A 21305-nucleotide genomic window follows, 5' to 3' on the forward strand; every position below is an offset into this window, starting at 1 on the left:
TGGTGAGAAGTGCTTGCGGAGACAAGACTAGAGGTCGTATTTTAGCTGATGCAAAGCCAAGGTGCCAACTCTCAGCATATACCCAAGATTTGATAGTGTGGGAACACTGGGAGAGTTCCTTTTTTTTTTTTAATTTTTTTTGTTTTTTAAACATCAGTTTCCACTTTGGGGAATTAGCGTCACACTTAAGTTATTGAATTAAGCAGATTTTAGAAACTCTGCCAAAAAAAGTGCGCCATTTAGGAGAAACATTATGCCAAAGGACCCCATGTAAACACACACACACACACACACACACACACACACACACACACACGGCTCCCAAGCAACTTCAAATCCTCTGAAAAATTCCAAAAGGGAATTTTCAATGAAGAGAAGCACCAGTGTGAAAATAAAATCCAATTTGTTGCTTGAGTTGAGTTTTAATAATTGTGTCATAGATGCCTTGGGATTCAGAAATAGCAAGTGCTGGATGAATATTTAAAATATACTTTGTAAGTTAACCGGGTGGTAGGTACGGCTGGTGGCAGCGACTTGGAAGAGACCGGGAAGACTTAGCTCTTCATCAGGTCATCCTGCGAGTAGGGGCTTAAGGAAATGTGCTGACCCTGCCGGATAAAGGGCAACAGATCGTTGTTATTGTTGAATTAAAAAAAAAAAAAAGGTCAAGAGAAATCTCTGCCCTTTTTAGCAATCAATATAATGTGGCATCTATCATTTTAACAGGTTTCGTGTGTCACTCATCATGTTACGCAAGATTTCTGGGGAGAGAAATTATCACTACTGTTATTATTATTATTTTAGAAATCATAATGCTCAATGCAACCAACTGCGTAGTGAACCAACACAGTACACTGGCACAACTAAGTCCCTCTTCCAGTATTTCTCTTTTAATCAATTTCTTTGTATAAATTTCTTCTAAGCTAAGGGATTTTCTCTTTATTTTATGTGAACCGTGCATGTGCTTTTAAAGTGGTTTGTCACTGGTACTTTGAGTTATCTTTTTTGACAACTGGAGATTTTAGATTTTATATACATCTAACAATCTTCTCCTTACTTATTTCTTCGCTTCTTAGAAAGAGCTTGCTCAAGGATATACTGGATAAATAAGGTCCAATTATACGTTCTTGTATTATTTTGTGGGTCAATTTTCCAAATTCAATCTGCGTGCGGAATTCATTTAGAGGAATGGGGAATAGCAGCATAGCACAGAACAAGATTAACATTCTAGGCGTCATATGCCACCTCAGTGAGCTTGGGTAAGTCACTCTAGTTTCCTAAACTACAGCTCCTCAAGAAACTGCCTTCCTTGTCTGTATTACCATCACTTCTTTTCTCTTCTCTTCATCTTCATTATTTTCATCATTATCATCTTCATCATTTTCATTCATCATCATTTTCTTCACCACAACCATCATCACCAACCCCATCATCATCACCATCAGCATTATCACCATCACCTTCACCACCATCACCATCGCCATCATCACCAGCATCGTCATGTTCATCACCAACCCCATCATCATCACCATCAGCATTATTACCATCACCATCGCCACCATCACCATCATCACCAACCCCATCATCATCACCAGCAGCAACATCAGCAAAATCATCACCATCATCACCAACCTCATCATCACCAACCTCATCATCACCATCACCTCAATCATCATCATCATCACCCTCAGCCTGTTCTTCATCATGATCGCCATCACCACCATCACCACCATCATCACTGTCATCATCACCATCACCATCATTATCATCACCACCATCAGCCTCATCTTAGTCAAAATTATCACCTTCATCATGATCGTCACTGTCATCACCGTCATTATTAACATTATCATCATTACTTCTGTGAAACAAGTAATGTTTCATCTCCCTCATCTTCTTCAAAATCATCACCTTATCACCATCACCATCCTCCTCTTCAAAATCATCAACACCTTCATCACTATCACCATCACTATCATCCTCATTATCATCATCATCTTCATCATCACCATCACCTCCCATCATCACCGTCACCATCACTACCATGACCATCATCATCATCATCATTACAACCACCATCACTATCTCTTTTAAGTGCATGCAAAACACTTTCCACAGTGCCAGGGACCAGTAAGGTAATTATAATGTCTCCAAAAGTTTAATCATCCTAATGCAATTAACGTATCATCTATTCTTAGTTGTCTGCCTTGAAAGGCCACCTTTATATTGACACGAGAGTCTCTTTCTGGGCTTCCTGTTCTTCTCCATCATTCTGTCTATTCTAGAGCCACTGAGTCCTAGCTGCATTTATTTGTGTTTCAGCTCCACAGAGCACACTTTTAAACACAATGCAAATTAAAAACACATTTAAAAATTCACAACACATTCGATCTTGGCTGCACAAGACTGGAGGATATACTTGTTCTACTTGAGAAGTTTAAGAGTTTTATGACAAAATGCTTCCATGTTCCGCTTCCCACTGCCTCAGAGTAGAACTGTCCTGAGCACAGTTCCCTGTGATGTGCACCACAACTACAAGGGGACAATGAGTCATCTATTACTAGCATTTCCCTCTTAGTCCTGCCTTCATGCCATGGAGCTGACAGATGGGGCTCTGCTGTGCAGAGCTGGAAGCCAGCATGCTTTAGTGTGCAAAGACCACCTCCCTTATTCCCTGAAACCTACTAAAAACCTGGAACTTTGGCTGGTGACCAACTCTTGAAATAATTCTCAAGTCTCCATTGGGTGTTTGATAAAACTGGAGGCCCAGTTAATGAATGTGTGGTCCATGATCGCTCCCTATGAACTACACCATCACTCATCCCATGTGCTGCCCAGCCATAAACGTCCACTCTGAAATTGAATGAAGCTAATCAGCTATCCCAGCCATAGGGGAATGGAGCTTGGGGTCTTTCACGTGTGTGCACTCACGATGAAGGAGCCAGCTGAGTGCTGTGGCTTTCCAGTCCCTTGATGTGCTTGACACAAGAGGCTTGACTTCTTGTCCTTTATCCAAACACCTAAAAGCACTCCACATTTGTACGCACACCCGTCATGGTGCTACCTCGGCCATGTAAACGCTTTCACCTCCTCCCAGGCTTCCAATACCTTCCCTGCCATCTTGTTTGGACCTGCAACCCATCACCTCCCAAGCTACCAGCCCCCACCCTGCCGTGGTCAGATACTGCGGTCATTCCCTAATGCCCCAAACTCCAATGTCGAGTTGTCTTTTGTGATACTCCCGGACAAAATTTCAATCATCAATCAATTCAATGATCCATCTCCCTGCCTCTGCATAGGACTGAAAATCACCCAATTCCACATCCTGAGCCAACACCTGACTCCTGGTCTCCCTCCAAGCAGAACAGAGCTCAGACACAGTCCAATAAGTCATCCCTCTGCCCACGTCCCTCCATGCTTCTCGAAGTAATATCCAGCCTCACTGACCCCAAAGCTCCTCAAATATTGCTAGGTCAGCAATCTCCTACAACCCTAAAGTTTATAAATCGACTTGTGTCTTTTCATGTCTTCCTATTTGGAACTGATTGTGTTTTGAAGTGCTCTTTACCCCTGAATTCTGATACCCCCACTTCTCCTCTTCTCAGTCCAGGGGTTCTTTTGCTTTCCTTTTGGGGACTGTTTCTATTTTGCCCTTCCCTCGAACATTCTATCTGGCCATTCCATTTTCAGTATGCATCAGAAGCGAACATGTTATTTTCACGCTTTAGAGGAGGCCCCATTTATCAAGAAAAGGAGCATTTAAAAATTCAAGATAGAAAACTGATGTATTGAATCCCAGAGGAAATACACAGCCTTATGGCCCAGATTACATTCCTTAGACAACAAAAGAATCACAAAGAGAAAATTGCCATTACTTATTTTTTAGACCCTGTGATGCCAGTGGATGAGAAGTAGAAGCATGGAACCTCACTTCTGAACTTTTTTCATAAAGTTTTATTTATTTATTCATGAGAGACACAGAGTGAGAGAGAAAGGCAGAGATATAGGCAGAGGGAGAAGCAGGCTCCTCACCGGGAGCCCGATGCGGGACTCGATCCCGGATCCTGGAATCACGACCTGAGCCGAAAGCAGGCGCCCAACCACTGAGCCACCCGGTGTCCCCATTTCTGAACTTTTACCTCAGATTTCAATCCAAGAAAACCTAGAGTCATGAGTTACTCAACCGCTTTCAAAATCCTCACAAAGCAGTGTGACCCACAGGTAAGATCCCACAGGTGGACAATTATCCACCTCCCCTAGCAGTTTCAGCACCTCGGATAGGGCCTTGCAACTCTCCGCACCTCACCCCTATCATCTCGCCTCTAAATATGACTTATTGAGCCCCTGCTCTGCTCCTGGTCTGCAGCATCCTAGAAGCAAATGTCTTCTACGTGAACCCCACCAGAGCACTATGGCCCAGCCAAACGGACCTACTACGTGAGGGGTTATCCATTACACACTGCATTTCAGAGTCTCACGAGTCTCTGAGAAAGAGTCCGTTTTTAAACGGATAATCCATGAGACTCATGCCCAATAAGCCAAACCCTGGTTAGGATCCTTTCATAGGTTTGAGGGGGTGTTGACTGACATCCAAGGGCCCTCACTGCGTGACTTCAGGTTCTTGTCCCTTTCCTGATCCACTAAATGAGATCTTGCAATGTATCCTCCATTCCTGACGATGGGTTTGATGCGTGGCCATCGATAGTGCATGCCACGTGCTTAACTACACATCAGGCATGGAAGAGAGGAATTCACTCTGTACCATACCCCCACCTTGTCTTGTATGAACCTGTCTGATATTTGTCCTTCCAATTGTCTGTGTGTTCCATCCCTGCACCCACAGAAGGTGGCAGTGTTCAGCCCCACAGAGGCCAAGGCAGGGGGAAACTGAGGTTCACTGTATCAGGCACAGCCACTAGGGGAACCACATCACAGAGACCGAGCAACTAGGTGACTCCTGAAGACTTCTCCATGCCACCAGGATGGTTGGTAATTCTTCTACTAAAGAAAAAGGCTCACGTTTTTTGTTTAAAAGAAAAAAGAAAGTCCCATCTAAGCCACAGGATACCAACCCTTGAAGTGGCATGGATTTTTTTTTTTTTAATTGAAAGGTTTGACCGGAAGGCAGAGGATTATATTAGCGTTCACCTCATTGCTCTCAATGTGCATTTCTCTTTGTAGGATATAGAATTTGCTAGTTGAATCTTGAGCCAGTGCTGATTTATGATTCCGTCCTGTACCTCTATTAATAGCACAGGGCTCTAAATAAATGCTGAGTGCATGCAAATCCCACCCGACAGACTGGAGGTGTCATCTGGAACGGTACAAGCCACAGGTAAGAAACCAGAGGCGGGAACCACCTCTGTCCCTCTACTGGCTCCCTAGGCCCCGTTCCCCTTCACAGCTCTCCAGTAAATTTCACTCCATTTCTGGGGGAAGAGAAACGGCTACAATGGCACAGCCCCAAGATACTCGGCGCACACGTGAACACACTGTGATTTTGCCCATTTGTCCCTCCCCAAAGCTCTGCGGCTTCAGAATTACTTGGGATTAAAAACTGTGCTTTGCGACGGTGCCCTGACGACCCACAGGATTCGACTGTGGGGGTATCCTGCTGAAATGAGATGATGGTCTGGCCCCATACACCTACCCTTCTGCTCTCCAAACTCTCAAGCAATTTCTCCACAACTTTGTTGGGAAACTCGTTCATCAGTTTCCACTCTGTGTTATCTTAAGATCTCCTGGAGGAATGTTAAATCCCTCAGTGGCTTTTAACTTCCCTTATGTTAAGGGACTTATCATTATTACACTCTCCCTCTAAGAAAGAAAAAAAATGGGCAGCCCAGGTGGCTGAGTGGTTTAGCACTGCCTTTCGCCCAGGGCGTGATCCTGGAGACCCGGAATCGAGTCCCACGTCAGGCTCCCTGCATGGAGCCTGCTTCTCCCTCTGCCTGTGTCTCTGCCTCTCCCTGAGTCTCATGAATAAATAAATAAAATCTTTAAAAAAAAAAAAAAAGGAAAAAAAAATTAGGCACATAGCATTCAATAAATGTGAGTAATGAAGGAATGCGCCCTTTCCCTGTGATTTACTGTGCTTATGAGGCGGCCTTTCTCATTACAGGGAAGGCAGTGGAACCAGGTGCAAGGGACTTCATGCTCTGCTGGATTCCGGTTCCTGCTCATCTGTCATATTAATTCTGTAATTAATACAGCTGACGCAGCTGTATTCGTCTCCACCAACCCTCACCTGCCTTACCTGCAGAATGGGGATGATGACCCTACCTCGTGGTGCACAGACGGCCCACGGCACAAAGGAGGGCACGTGGGCCAAGTCCAGGGCTGGGTGTAGAGCACGCCCAGAGGAGGCCGTAGCTGAGATGATTACAGAAGGCCAGCCACCCCTGGGGTTACTTAGAGGGATTCTAGGGTCAGGCTGTGAGCCAGCCACCAGGTATCTCGGCAGGGCCCCTTCTGTGGTCCTCGCAGTGCATCTGTGAGCTCACGTGCATCGCTGACTATAACCATGCAGCACGGCACCATCACACAGCTAACAATAAGGCAATAGACATGGTGAGGCGGCGTGCAAGTTGCCATGGAGCGTAATTAAGTAATAAAGGTGCTTTCGTTGTGTATGTGCCTTTCCAGGTATAAAGAACCCTGCAGTGGAGAAGGTGAGGCTCCATGCAGCTAGGCTGCACCCAAAAATGTTGGAAGAAAATGCTCTGGATGACAGATGTGCACCCTCTGCAGCTTTCTGGTCTTCTCTCATAGAGTTCTCATGCAGGATGCATCATCTTTAGGCAAATATTCCCATTTTATTTTACTCCATAATTATTCAGAGTGCTGCAGCCCCGTCAGCATCAAAAGGAAAGGCTTTTTTCTCGGGACGATGGAATGCTCCTCGAAACACTCGTGTGGACTGGATTGGTAAAACGGCAAAGACATCCCGAGTAATCAACTCACGCCGTAGCGGGACGATTTCACTCTTTGGCAAAAAGAAAAGAACAGGATCATCTACAAATGTGACGTCAGGTTCTCATGCAGATCTCAGAAACCGAAACACTCTCTGTTTCCTCCTAGACGGCACCAGTACTAGGGAAACACTGAAAGTCACACTTCCTAATGAGTCCGGGGATGCAGATGTGGCCTTATAATGAGATAAAAATCAGTCCACTTGATGGTAAGCAGCATGAGCTCACCTGCTAGCCCACACATGGCTTAGAGTCGCGTAAGAAACCCATTCCTCGCCACGTAACGGCCGTCAAAGAGATGAAATAGTCTGATTCACACGGCTAACGTGTGCAAAGTGCAAGCTGATTCACCTGCAACATTTAAAGAAGCAGCAATGAGAAAAGTGACGCTTGTCCCGCCGTGTGGAAAAGCCCTAGGACGATGGATTTGTCTCGAAAATCTCACAAAGGGCAGTGTTCGTTCCGCTTTGGGGTCTCAGCACACATCCTACGGACTCTCTGTTACTTTATACGATCACAGACCCTCAGAGAAGCAACTGAGGACGTGCTCTGGTTTCCTCGTGTAAAGAGGAGACAGCTGAACCCTAGAAAGTTAAGACATCCCTCAAATTCCCAGAGACTGTAGATGGACAGCTAGAAGGGTCCGGTCCTCTTGTTTCTCAAGACCGTGCTCCTTCCGAGATTTAACAAAACAAGACAAACCAAGACTTGTTCTCGTGATCGGCACAGGAGGCAACCGACATCACGTTCAATGTGCTGCTGGAAACAAACCGATCAAAAAAACCCAAAAAAACAAAAAACAAACCACCAAGAAACACAAAGCTGTAGTCCTCGGCAATGTGCAGGGAGTTCGAAAACATCTACATGGAAGAGTCCAGAGCTGTCCGTTCCGTGCACAACGAGAAGGAGGAACAATGAGAGAAGGAGGGAAAAACGGGGGAAAGAAAACAAACACGTGGGAATCCTAAGCAGCCTGCTGACTGGTGGCATTTGGACAACTGTGTCCCGTTGTGACCACGGGGATTGTGCGACGTCCGCACCAGAGACGGCGTCACCGGAAAGGCCGGGCACTGAGTGCGGAGTTCAGGGCTCCCGGCTTCCCCTGCCTGCGACGGCGTAGACCCCGCCCGGCTCTGCCGAGAAAGCAAAGGCAGCGAGGTCGTGGTGATCTCACGAGGTGGAGGGCACACTTCCCTTTTTAAATTTTTTTTTTTTAAATAAGGCGTCCTCCCAGCACCCGTGAAGAAAGCGGCAGGCTTTTCAGGACGAGAGTCCTGTGCTCAGGAGGAAGGAGAAGGGGCGCCGAGGCCCTAGTGGCGTCCGGGTGCCCGCGGCCCGAGGGCCACCTGCCCGAGTGCAGGGGAGGCGGGAAGGGCGCCTCGGGGTGCCCGCGGGACTCAGGGTGCTGCTCAGCGTCCGCGGGCTCCCTGGCCTGCTGTCCCAGCCTTGGGAGCCCCGAGGCCCGTGCGCTGTGCCAGGGCAGGGGACGCGGTGGGGCGGCGCGCACGTACCCACGCTCCAGTCCAGCTCCTCGGCAGCGTCCCCGTAGGCGCCGTGCTGGCTGTGGCCCGCGAAGTCCGGGGACGAGAACAGGGCCGTGTGCACGTGCAGGTAGGACAGCAGCAGCAGGAAGGGCGTCCCGGCGTTTCTGTGGGAGGAAGGGCCCAGGGCAAGTCAGCGCCGGGCCTCGCGGGCACGTGGGCCGCCCAAGAGGCCGCAAAGCACCCCCCGACGTGGCCTGGAAGGGCCCGGCACCCCCGACGGCCTCGCAGGTGCAAGTGCGGCCTGCCCGGTGCAGCCCCAGCCCGGCTGTGCACGAGAGGCCGTGTGCCAGGCCCGCTGCGCCCTCTCCACCCAGTGACTGCTACGAGCTCAGGGCCCTTGGGGACTGTGTCCCCCGGGCCAGGCCCACCCCCTGGGGCTGCCTCCTGGTGACAGCATCTGCGGGCCTGCCCACGGCTCACGGCCACACCACGTGCCCGTCTAAGGCCAGCTGGGCTCTCCGATCTGCGTGTTGCCCGCCTCCCGCTGCTAAACAAGTATCTGCGACAAACGCTCAAGGGTCAGCCCTGAAGTCTGGGAAGCTACATGGACCAGCCTTGGAAACTGGCCCAAATCGACAGTCTTGGGTCACTTCAAAAGCAGGTGTCAATTCAGAATGGGTCAGGACCTCTGGCATTGGACCTGGTGGGAACACAGGGCTGCTGGAGACCTGTGAGTGGCTGCCAACATGTGGCCCTTGTGACAGCGCTCATGAGCCTGGGGAGGGTGCAAAGGGGGACGGGGAGCTATGCCCAGCTCTGCTGAGAGGGGTCAAGGCATCCCAGCACCTGCTCTTGACAGCCCTCTGATCTCGGAGGAATGCACTTGCTTGATGCATTTTGGTTTTATGTAACCAGTTTAGATTTTACCCTTGTCCAGGAAAGTCACAGAAATTCCCTTCCGGCTAAAAGGGACTAGTGAATAAATGCCCTTTTGAAGGCTGTGCAGTCACAAATGGAGTGAATCAAGGAACAGATTCGTGGCCAAATGCAGTTTCTACTAGAGCGTCCAGTGCACTCCCCAAGAAGCCCTCATGTGCTTCCTCGTCCCACCATACGACGAGCTGGGGTGTGTCACGGACAGCCCTGTGCCGCCGGCACCAGCATGGTGACTGGCAAGTAGTGTAAGCTCAGGACACCTGTGTTCGTGGATGAAATCCTACAAGAGCACTCTGAGCTTCCATGGATGAAATCCTACATGAAATCCCAGGACCCCCGGGCACTGCAGGGGTGCATCAGTGCAACATGGTTGGTGCAAAAGGTGCTCTAGACTAGGTACCGTTATAGACACCTACGTGATATATGTGTATATCTACATATGGATTACATGCATCTCTATATACCAATATTTATATATATACCTAGATAGTCTCACACATGTGTATACTATGTACCTACATGCATATTATTAGTAGAGGGCTGTGTGTACATATTTACAGACATACACCTGTACACATTAGTCATACAGCTGTACATATACACACACACCTATGCATGTTATTAGTATACATGTGTATATATGCATGTTCACACATATGCCTATACGTATATTATTAGTATAGCTATAGACACACACATATATACTGTGCACCTGTGTATATATTAGTATATAGCTGTATAGATAGATATATATGCATATTATACCTGTACACACATATACCTAAACACATATATATACACTATGCACCTATGTATATATTATAACATATATATATATACATATACGTGTGTGTACATATTTTTTTATAACATTGCATTACATTTTTTATTTCACTTTGGACAGAAGTGCACGCTACACTTTTTGTTCCAAGTATTCAAATAATATGTTCCTCCTGGAAATCAAAAGTGTAGCAGTCACCTGGACTACATAAGCAATGACCCTCAATGATTTGCAATGCTTTGAAGACTGCCAAATAGGTGGCAAAAACACTAATTTTAACTTCAAGATAACGTAGTGCATTTCTTTTTTTTATATATATATTAGCACATATACATACACATTTACTGATATATATTAATATAGGATTACACAGATAAACATATACACCTATATATGTATTAGTATGTGTGTATATATACATGTACATACATAGATCATTAGTATATATACATATACACACACACCCATATGTTTTTGATAAAGGTATATATCTCTACAAATACATACATAGACACCCGTATGTGTTATTAGTATAAGCGTGTATATGTACATGTAGACACATGTTTATACATATATTACACATACATGGACATACATATATTATACACACATATTATGCACCTATGTATACATTATTAGTGTAGGGCTGTGTATATATAGATCTATATGTATATACATACAGACAAATACATACACATTTACCTACGTAGTTATTAACATAGGTGTACATACAAATAAGTACATGTATACCTACATGTTATTACTCTGTATGTATATGGACTCTGTATGTATACACACACACACACACACATATATATATATACTATGCACCTACAAATATATTATTAGTTAGGGCTGTGTGTATATATACATCTATATGTATACATACAGACATATACATACACATTTACCTATGTACGTTATTAACATAGGTATACATACAAATATGTACATATATACCTACATGTTATTACTGTGTATGTATATATATATACCTGTACACACATACACCTATACACACACACATATATATATACTATGCACCTACATACATATTATTAGCATAGGGCTCTGTATATAAATATATACGCACATATATACATATACGAGTTTTGATATAGATATACACGTTCAAATATATACATATATACTTATGTATGTTAATAGTATGTATATCTATATATGTACACACATACACCTATATGTATATTATTATTAGTATACACACACATACACACCCACATATACTGCACACCTACGTCTATCACTATAGGGCTGTGTGTATACACACACACAGACACACATACCCGTATATGATTTTTTTTTAATTTTTATTTATTTATGATAGTCACAGAGAGAGAGAGAGAGAGAGAGAGAGAGGCAGAGACATAGGCAGAGGGAGAAGCAGGCTCCATGTACCAGGAGCCCGACGTGGGATTCGATCCCGGGTCTCCAGGATCGCGCCCTGGGCCAAAGGCAGGCGCCAAACCGCTGCGCCACCCAGGGATCCCACCCGTATATGATTTTAATATAGGTACATATATATAAATACATAAATACATAGATATACACCTGTATATGTGCGTGCACACACACTAATACATATATTAGTGATATCGGTGTATAGATACATATATACACACACGCAAGCACACCTATGAATGTATATATGCTTTGTATAGCTGTGCATATATGCACATATGCATCTATATATATTAATATGCAGATGCATTATGCACCTACACACATATCAGTACAGCTGTACACACATGCACCTATGTACCCATGTACATTATTAGTATATGTACGTACATGTATACAACTACACATGTATCATGAGTATGGGTGTATATAGCCACACACACATAAACCCACACATTCACAGCAGTATAGCTGTATCAGCACACATACACACCTATATGTTATTAGTACAGGTGTATATACACACGTACAAATATACACCTACTGGTACAGGCATATACGTACACAATATGTAAACTCTAACTCAGAAATCTCTGATGGCTTCGACGGGACGATCCCTTCTTGTTCATCATCTCTGCCACCCAAAAGAGCACTCAAGAAACACTGGTATTTAATGAAATCAATGAGGCTTGTGTATATTTATTTAGCACCTTGAGTCCTCATGGTAACCAAAAACATCTCAAATTTAGAACTGGGTATCACAATGCTCGCTAACCAGTTCACCTCTGATAAAGAAACGAATACACACTTTGCCAAATGCGTTTTAAAAATTTCCTCAGGTTGCAGAGAGCTTGGGGCCATCCAGCCCACACGGGGTGGAGTGGGATCACCCCTCAGATCTGCTGCTTATCACACTTTACACTCATGTTCCTCTGGACTTTGGAAACCAAAGGAAGCATAAAACCTCGGACTCTGAGGTCCCAGGGCCCTCCTGCCTCAAGATCAAATTGAGCCCGTTACTGTTAATCATCCGCATCGTGCTTTGGAGTTCTAGGGTTTGGGGTTGCAATCTATCTCTTTTCCTTTTTACGAGAGTATAAAATGACGCAACAGTTACTATTTCACAACTTAGCTAACCAACTGACTAAATTAATAAATGACAACAACAAAAATCACAAAAACCCAAGCAGCAAACAAGCAAAAAGCTCCCAGGGGTCCCTGCCACCTGTGCCCACAAGTGGAACTAGCATGAGAATGCAAACCCGCGCGGCGCCCGGGTGGCTCGGTCGGCTAACTGTCTGCCTTCAGCTCAGGGCATGATCCCAAGGTCCTGGGATCGAGTCCCACAACGGGCTCCACGCTCAGTGGAAAATCTGCTGCTCTTCTCGTCTGCCTGTCTGTCTGCTTGTGCTCAAGCTCTCTTTGTGAAATAAATAAATAAAATCTTTAAAAAAAATAATAGAGCCGAGGCAGCTTACAAAGCCGGCCCCCGAGCACGTACGTGATCAGAGCTGCCGATACGGGATGTGGCTGGCACAACGTGCTGAGGACAGACCCGTGGCGTGTGCCCATCGGCTTCAGAAAGAATAATAAATACATCAAACATGACGGAGAGCCGGCTGTCCGCATCACCGGCACGATGTCAAGGTGGGGGCGTTTTGAAATGTGCGCCCGGAACGGACAAGCAGGTGACCCACTGGGCCGCAGGCCAACTAGGGAGCCGGGCCCAAGGCGCTGTCGCTCCGAGGAGGGGACACCCGAGACCTACTACTGACAGCGGCCGCGCCGCGCACATGGCAGCCGGGCCCGCCTGGCCAAGCCCGGCGACACGGCCCCCGGGCCGGGAGGGAACCCTCGCTGTGCAGTCCCTTCCGGACGGAGGGGCCACGGCAGGCCCACAGGGGACGTCTGCATCTCCCTTCCCCACGACCCTGACAACTCCAGGGCGCTCCATCGCCTTCGTGGGCCTCAGTCCTGTGTCATTCGCGGGGCCACTCCAGTAAATAAAGTAAAACTTTTGAAAGTTTACTGCCAGTGTGTTGCTCGCTGGGTGGAAAGAAAGAATTTTCGGCGGCTACACGCCTTTGCTCTATTTGCAAAAGATACAGAAGGGGGCTCCGCGCCTTCCCAGCAGCCGGCGATCATTTCAATCCAAGAATCAAAAGGCTGATTTCTTATAAAGGTGGACTAAAATGTATCCAAGGGGATGGTGAAGGCGTTACTTTTTTTTTTTTTTTTAATTTTTCTTATTGGAGTTCAATTTGCCAACATATGGATGCTGGACTCTCAAGCCATCCATCGCCACCGGCGATGCTCCTCCCCGAGACCCACGGTGACCTGAGTGCAAGTACCTAAGGTCACCCCCACGCCCCAGCAGACAACAGATACAGGAAAGACGCTTTGCTGATCTGATACAGGTTGTAAATTCCCTGGAATGCATCCTTCATTATCCTAACCCAGACAGTGCAAGAAAAACCTACAAAACCTACAAAACAACCACCTGAAAAGATAATTTCCCTGTACTTTAGATAATATGAACTAAGAAACAATTGGAACGGTTGTAATAGGAAATGAGATTCGGAGGAAGGAGATGGATTTTCCCTTTGTGAAACCAATCACATTTCTTTGCAGCCACTAGAAGGAAGGAGAGCGCCTCCTTAGATGGAGCCTCCAAGGGAAAAAAGGAGGACAGGAGAGTATATTCACCCCCTCGGGGTACGTCCGCCCTGCTAGGGGATAGCTGTTCTGATTCAGACAGGCCACATAAGACAGATCGATCGTCTGTTCCCCACGTTCACGCTCAGCCTGGGAACGAGGAGAGAATTCCATGAAGGACATGGGGACATCAACGGATGGCTCTGGGAACTGAGTAAAATTGGGGTCCACTCAGTGCTGCAGAGAATATAGCAATTCATTTATTCCACAGTGGTTCTCAGTGCTGAAAATGGAAAAAAACAAAAAAACAAGCTAGTATCTAAAACATTGGGAAGTTTCCCATTAAAAAGAGAGAAAAAAAAAAAAGAACTTTCCCCCAGATAGTTCCACCTCAGAAATAGGCCCTCCTGCTTTCTCTGGATGGGTGAGAAGCTTGCGGCATGCTCGGCCTGGAGAGGAGGCTCATCCAAAGAGCCAAAGATCCCCTCCGTCCCGAAAGCTGTCTCTCAGTGGCCTATGCAATGACAGACACCAATCAAGGGGCATCCACCCTTACCGAGAAGACAATTCTTTAATGACTCAACCTTTCCACTGGTGAACACATATGTGCGTGTGTCTCCCTGCGTGTTGCCCTTTCTCGCTAATCTGATGCACTTTTCTCACCACGAATCAAGGATCAGTATCACCACTATTCCTTTCTGGCTTAATCTCTTACTTAGGCTAATAAAGTCACCCCACGATCCCTTTCTTCAGAAGATGCTCTGTGAAAAAAAAAATTAATTAATTAAAAAAAAATAAAAAAAAGAAGATGCTCTGTGCCAAATCACAGCCATTCATTATGGCCACTTACGCCCCGGTCTGGATGGAAATGTCAAAGGCTGGGTCGAAGGTACCCTGTAAATGCATTTCAGGATTTCGACCGTGCCAGATATCGATGGCAGGAGAACGGGACAAAAGGTTAGGTCTTCTGATGATACATTTATCAGCCGTCCCAGTTTCAGGGCATTGTGAGGACGCCGACAATGTTTGCAGGAGGAAGCCTCTACCTCCTGTAGGACTACAGACCACAGGAGATGGCGGGGGAAGCTCTTCCCCCACGACCCTCCCGTAAGGCAATGCGACCTGCCCGGTCACACATACTTCCCATCATCCCGACGGCACGGTCGCTTCCCTTTGTGGACTGGTCAGGAATTGGGGTTTGTTAAAGGATCAAAAATGGGATCTTATCACTCGGGGAAATCAACAGATTGAAAACGAAACTCTTATCTTTTCCAAATTTTGGATTCGTTCTCCAGTAGACCCCATGCCGAGGATACAACAGAGGTCCCCCCACTAAACATAACTGGAAACCACTGGTATTTCACTTCTAACGACGGCCTCTTAAAACACGCACACGCCGACACTGAACGTGTTCCACCCAGATTCAATACGTCCCGAGTTGGTTCAGTATGTGTTCAACACGGGGGCCTGGACACACAACGCTCGCGGTCAATGTCATTTGAATTGATGAATCCGGGCCCTGGAGCTCATCAACTGTACAAGTCACGTGGGTGTGTATAAAGCCATCGTCCTTCTCGAAAACATCCTCTTCAGCCTGAACATCTGTATGTTCGCAGAGAAAAACGGCCCTTTCCTTCAGCATACGTGTCTTTCCTAGCAACGGAGCGCTGCTTTCAATGTATCTGGGGGGCAAAGGGGCCGACGTATCTGGCCCCTCCCGCTGCAGAGTGACCAAGGTTCACCTCACTGTGTGGAGGACGATGAGAAACGCGGGTCTCCTTCTACCCACTGCCAGTAACCTTCTTAAATGTAGCCTTGACTTAACCAAACAAAACTACTTTGTGCATAAAATTAACTCACTGAATTCACCTGTCACTGTGCAGCCTCCGAAGCCTTTTCAGAACACGCAAATGCGTCTCCATCACCATGGTGATGACTGCGGGGGCATCAGAGCTCCTTTAAAACCCACCAGGATGCCTTCTACTTCCAGGGCGTGAGACGGACTCTTCGGTTGACATCTCTCAGATTCCCTGCTGCAGGGGCTGAGCCGGTCTCTACCATGGCCCTGAGCACTTTCACTATCCACTCCAAAGCGCCCAGCGTCAAGCTTCTCCACGAGAGGACATCTCTTCTTCCCATCTCAGGTGGAAGTTTTGTAGCGTGAAAGACGGGACGTGCGTGAAATGTGCCCGGGGTGACGCGTGTATCCCCAGTGCCTGGCAGGTCACAGACAACCGCTCAGCAAGGGTGGCTTACACCTGAACACAACCCATGCTGCACCACCATTTGCACTGTGCACTCAACCCGACTGATTTATAGGGCCCTGAAGAGACCAACGGCCAAGGGAATGAGCCGGACGACTGCACGATCCTTTGCTCAGGGCACGAAAAGGGGCTTGCGAATGTCTAAGAAATCTACAGTTCATTCCTGCCTGTAAGAGCAACAGGGACTTCCTGCTAATTAGATTGCATTAAGGATGACCTGCCTCCTGCATTACTATAGAGCTTACAACATATGGTGTGTGGTGAGCCTGATTATCTAGCTTCCCAATAGAAGCATCTCCCCAAGAGGAATTCATCCCTCACAGTAAATTAGGATGGGGCACCATGGAGAGTACGGTTGTGTATTCCAAACTATCACTCTCCTCAACACAGAAGTGTGTGCTTTAATCCGGGGGCACGTTGGTAGCAAATCTGGCCAAGGGGACCTCATGTGAGAGCACCATAAACCAACACAGCCATCTCCGCCTCACGCCCCTGCCATCCACAGCTCCACACCTCAAATGAGCATCTTTAGTCTACATCGTTTCAGACACAAGTCTACATCGTTTCAGACATCTTTAGTCTACATCGTTACGAGATATTCTCTATCTCAGAGATAGAGAATAAATTTTAGAAATGAGAGTTTTAAATCACTTTCTTCACTTCTTTTGACGTATTCATTGCATGGGAAGTATGCACCTCCCCACACGGTCTTTTAGGTCAATACATCAAAAGTAGGCACTGGCTTCCATTGTGAAGTTCTCAAGTCACATGCGTTTGGATGAATTTCACAAACACCATCATTGCTTTGGATAATTTCCTTCTGCTCCTCCTAAGTCTGAATCCATTTCTCACACCAAGGTGGTAAAGGCCTGCCTACGTTCTTCAGGATGTGCTGGCCAGTGAGATAACACAGATAACACATATAAGTGTGTCTTCAGATCCTTGTATATGTATATATAGAATATTTTATATATATATGAATATTCAAGGATATTCAGATCCTTGAAATATATATATATATATATATAATATTTTTTTCTTTACAAATACTGCTATGTAAAAAAAAGAAAAGAAAAAACAAATACTGTTATGTTTCTTTGGTTACCTAGTGAGGTGATTCTCAAGACGCTCGGCCATCACACATGGTGAATCAGACATCACACATCACACACGAGGACAACTGTAGCCAAGTCTAGTTTTACCCAGACACCTTCCATCTCTGTGTCTTCAGGTGATGTATGGGGGAAGCTTTCTGTGAATAGCATCATGGTATACAAACGCCGTGTTTGCACTAACGCTGACCATGCATGCACTGCGCCAACGCGGCCAACAGGCCTTTCCACTGGACCCATCTGTCGTGAAGCATGAACCCTCTTGTACAAACCCAATAACCCCAACCCTCAACTGTGGAGTTGCTAGAGCATCTTAAATCTCTCATTCTGCCCCAAAATTGCAGAAACCTGCATATCATCAAGATCAACTGCACAGGCTTCAGTGCCTTTACGATCAAATTGCTTTTGGTCGTCTCCCAAAGTCACGTGCCGAGGAGCCCATTTAAGATGCCTTGTAATCATCTGAATATTCATACTCTCTATAGATTCAATCATTCCTGTCAAAATAGCACATGTGGGAGAGAAGTGAATCATCTGGAAGCCGAGTATGATTCCCGAACCCTGTGATTTTGCAGGGGGCACTGTATTATTAATCTCCTCCCATATGTTTCTGAGAGATTGCTGGTTGATGCAGACCGATAGGTGAGTGTTCAGCTGTTACAGCAAATTTGGCAAACCAGCACACTGCTGGGTTTTGAGCTTCAATGGCCAGGTCTGCAATCCAGTGGGGCGCCATCCTATCTCGGAACGGCTGTCCCCCTGCTTATGAACGCAGCGAGGTTAACCCGCGAGGTAAGAGCTTTGTCAACCATGCAGACTGTGCCTCATTGTTGAGGTATGACATTAATTTAGTGTCACAGCCAGAGAGCTTTTTAAAAATAAAACACAACACAATAAGATGGAAAGTGTCAGAAGTGATCGCTCTGCTAAAAAAAAAAAAAAAGAGAGAGGGAGAGAGATCACTTCAGGAACCTTGTTTCTATTAATAATCTATGTGTATCTGGGGCGCCTGGGTGGCTCAGTCAGTTATGTGTCTGCCTTCAGCTCAGGTTATGATCCCAGGGTTCTGGGATTGAGCCCCAAGTCTGGCTCTCGGCTCAGTGGGGAATCTTCTTGTTCCTCTTCCTCTGGTCCTCCCCTGTGCTCATGTGCTCATGCGCTCTCTCTCAACGAAAGAAAGAAAGTCTACTAAAAAACAAAATATATATATCTTACTGGGCAGTGATGTAAAATGTATACCTTATAAAGTTCTAAAACTGTTGCACCAGATCCCAAGTCAGCATCCCCTTCTGAAAATATGTATGGATCTAACAATGGTTGTGGATTTTTCTGGCAAACCCCATCTATGCTCCAGTATTCTTGGGGTGTGCTAGGCAACATCTGGGCTATACTCTCTCAGGAGCTGGTTCAATGGAGATGTGCAGCTTGGCCTCAGCACTCCACAGTAAGAGGAGAAGACTGGTGATCTTCGGTTTTCAGAGCACACTAAGGTTCTGCACACCAAAGCCTGAGCAGTCGCTACTCAGCTGTGTGGGCCAACCGTTAAGCTTACGTAGGCATCACTAACTCAACGGTACATCCACATGCAAGTAATGACAACAGATGCTCAGGAGCATGACCACCAGCTTAAAATCTTCCTCCTTCTGTCAAGAACCGCATTACATCTTTCCTCCCGCCATTTTAGCTGGGACCAACTGGTTTCTCCAGTCTTTGGTGCCTAAACAACACATGTTCTCAGCATGCTCATGGCAAGTGACCGCACAGACCAGATGTCTGGTTTTCACATGACATTTCCACTTTTCTCTAAAGTTCCGAATGGAACAAAATGGTTTTGTCTGGTTTTGATAGCAGGTGTTTGGAAAATAGTCTCTCTCCTAACTCTGGGAAACGAACAAGGGGTAGTGGAAGGGGAGGTGGGTGGGGGTGACTGGGTGACGGGCACTGAGGGGGGCACTTGATGGGATGAGCACTGGGTTTTATGCTATATGTTGGCAAATTGAACTCTAATAAAAATAAATTTTAAAAAAGGAATATAGTCTCTACTCAGACCCGCCATCAACCAGTCCATGGATGGGTCATTCCCTTTGCTGACGGCAACCCTCAACACTATGCACTCAAGGCATCCTAACAGACCTGCACAAAATAATGCGCTTCACCCAGGTTCCTCACACAGCTGTTCTGCTCAGAAATTTGCATAGAATATCTTGGACTTCCCTGTGGCTTTTCTGTTGCAAGGACGACACATGTGCTCTAGTCTACAAACAACACACACACGAAGAATAATGACCATGGTGATACCTAAGGCCCCTTTTGTCACCTGGGAGACATTTTTTGGCAGGACTTCAGAAGCAGAGGATGTGAGGGACACTGGCAGAGCCACCTGATGAGAGCCTACTGGGTTGCACCTCCCTTCACGTGTCATTCCACTGTCCACCCGCCTCCTCCTCCCGAGAGCCTGGCTGGAGGAACCTCCTCAGTAGGGAAGGGGAAACGTGGCTAGAAGGACCACCTTGTTTCTCCAACCTCCATGGCAATAACCAAGCACACGCTGCAACAGGCAGCATCAGGATAAGAGGCGATACCCACCGTCGTATGAACTGGGCCGCGTCCGCCGTCAGCCTCTGCGTGAGGCTGTCATAGGACAGGGGCTGCTGAGTGATCTCATGGTTCCGCATCAGGAAGCAGTTCAGGGGTCGGAAGTAATGCAGGAAGCACAGCAGAAGGCCGAGGATCATGGCGGCGAGACACAGAAGGCAGAAGAAGACCACAGGGGGCACGTGGAGCAGCCCCAGGCACTTGAGCACCGCCAGGGTGAGGAGCGTGATGGCAATGATCTGAAGGGGGATGAAGACCAGCACCCTGATGCCCCTGGTGAAGACGCTGCCTTCTCCGGGCTTGCAATCCCTCAGGTTGGTCACGGGGATCCCGTGGAAATAGTCAAAGCCATGGCTCAAGGGGTGGTGGCAAAAGTCTGTCTTGTTGTGACAGTTGGTCCCAAGGTGCCACTTGCCTGAGAAGACAGATGGGTGATACGTTGATACGCAATGAACACTGTGACCTGGATGTCAGCCTCTGATTCCCACACATTGAAAAGCGGGATCGCTCTGCACATTTGTTAGCCAAACTCCTCCTACTCTGGAGAACCCCACAGTGTCTCACTGCCTTTTCCACAAACAACAGGGCATTAACTACTCACTCTACCAGAAAACAACAACTGCTTGAGCACCGAAAACAGCAAAATAAAACAAAAGACAACCACCTGACATATTTAATAGGTAGGTGACAAAAATACACAGAAAAACACAAGAATTTTTTAAGGACATTTCCTTAAGTCGTAGGATCAACTTGGTTTTTGTCCCTTAACTATTAAAAGTGAAAATGGATCCTTTCTCGAAAAACTACCCCTGAAGCAAGCATGAGGAAATCACGCTTATAGCTCAGCAATTATTTTAAACATCTATGAACATTTCTTATAAAATGTACATTATGCCACTAAATTAGTGAGTGCTCACAAAAGAAAAACATGATGATGGTTTTATGACAAGAGGTGGGAGGAAAGAGAATGGTCATTTTGCTTCTGTGAGAGATTTTATGATTCATCTGATGACCTGCATAGACCTATGCTTACCAAGTAAAAATGGAGAATGGATTTTTCCTATCAATTGAACAAAAATCAATGG

At 46.3% G+C, this 21305-nt stretch overlaps 1 protein-coding gene across 3 annotated transcripts in view; it reads right to left on the reverse strand.

Annotated features, from left to right (window-relative positions):
* Positions 1 to 21305, reverse strand: part of LOC140627252 (steryl-sulfatase-like) — a 153314-nt gene that overhangs the window by 71287 nt on the left and 60722 nt on the right. For all 3 annotated transcript variants that reach the window (XM_072815362.1, XM_072815360.1, XM_072815361.1), the window contains exons 5-6: positions 20212 to 20635; positions 8483 to 8619 (exon numbers count right to left, since the gene is read on the reverse strand). In XM_072815362.1, the coding sequence (XP_072671463.1) occupies positions 8483 to 8619; positions 20212 to 20635 (561 nt within the window). The remainder of the gene's footprint in view (positions 1 to 8482; positions 8620 to 20211; positions 20636 to 21305) is intronic.

The sequence above is a fragment of the Canis lupus genome, chromosome X, assembly GCF_048164855.1.
Source record: "Canis lupus baileyi chromosome X, mCanLup2.hap1, whole genome shotgun sequence".
Lineage (NCBI taxonomy): Eukaryota > Metazoa > Chordata > Mammalia > Carnivora > Canidae > Canis > Canis lupus.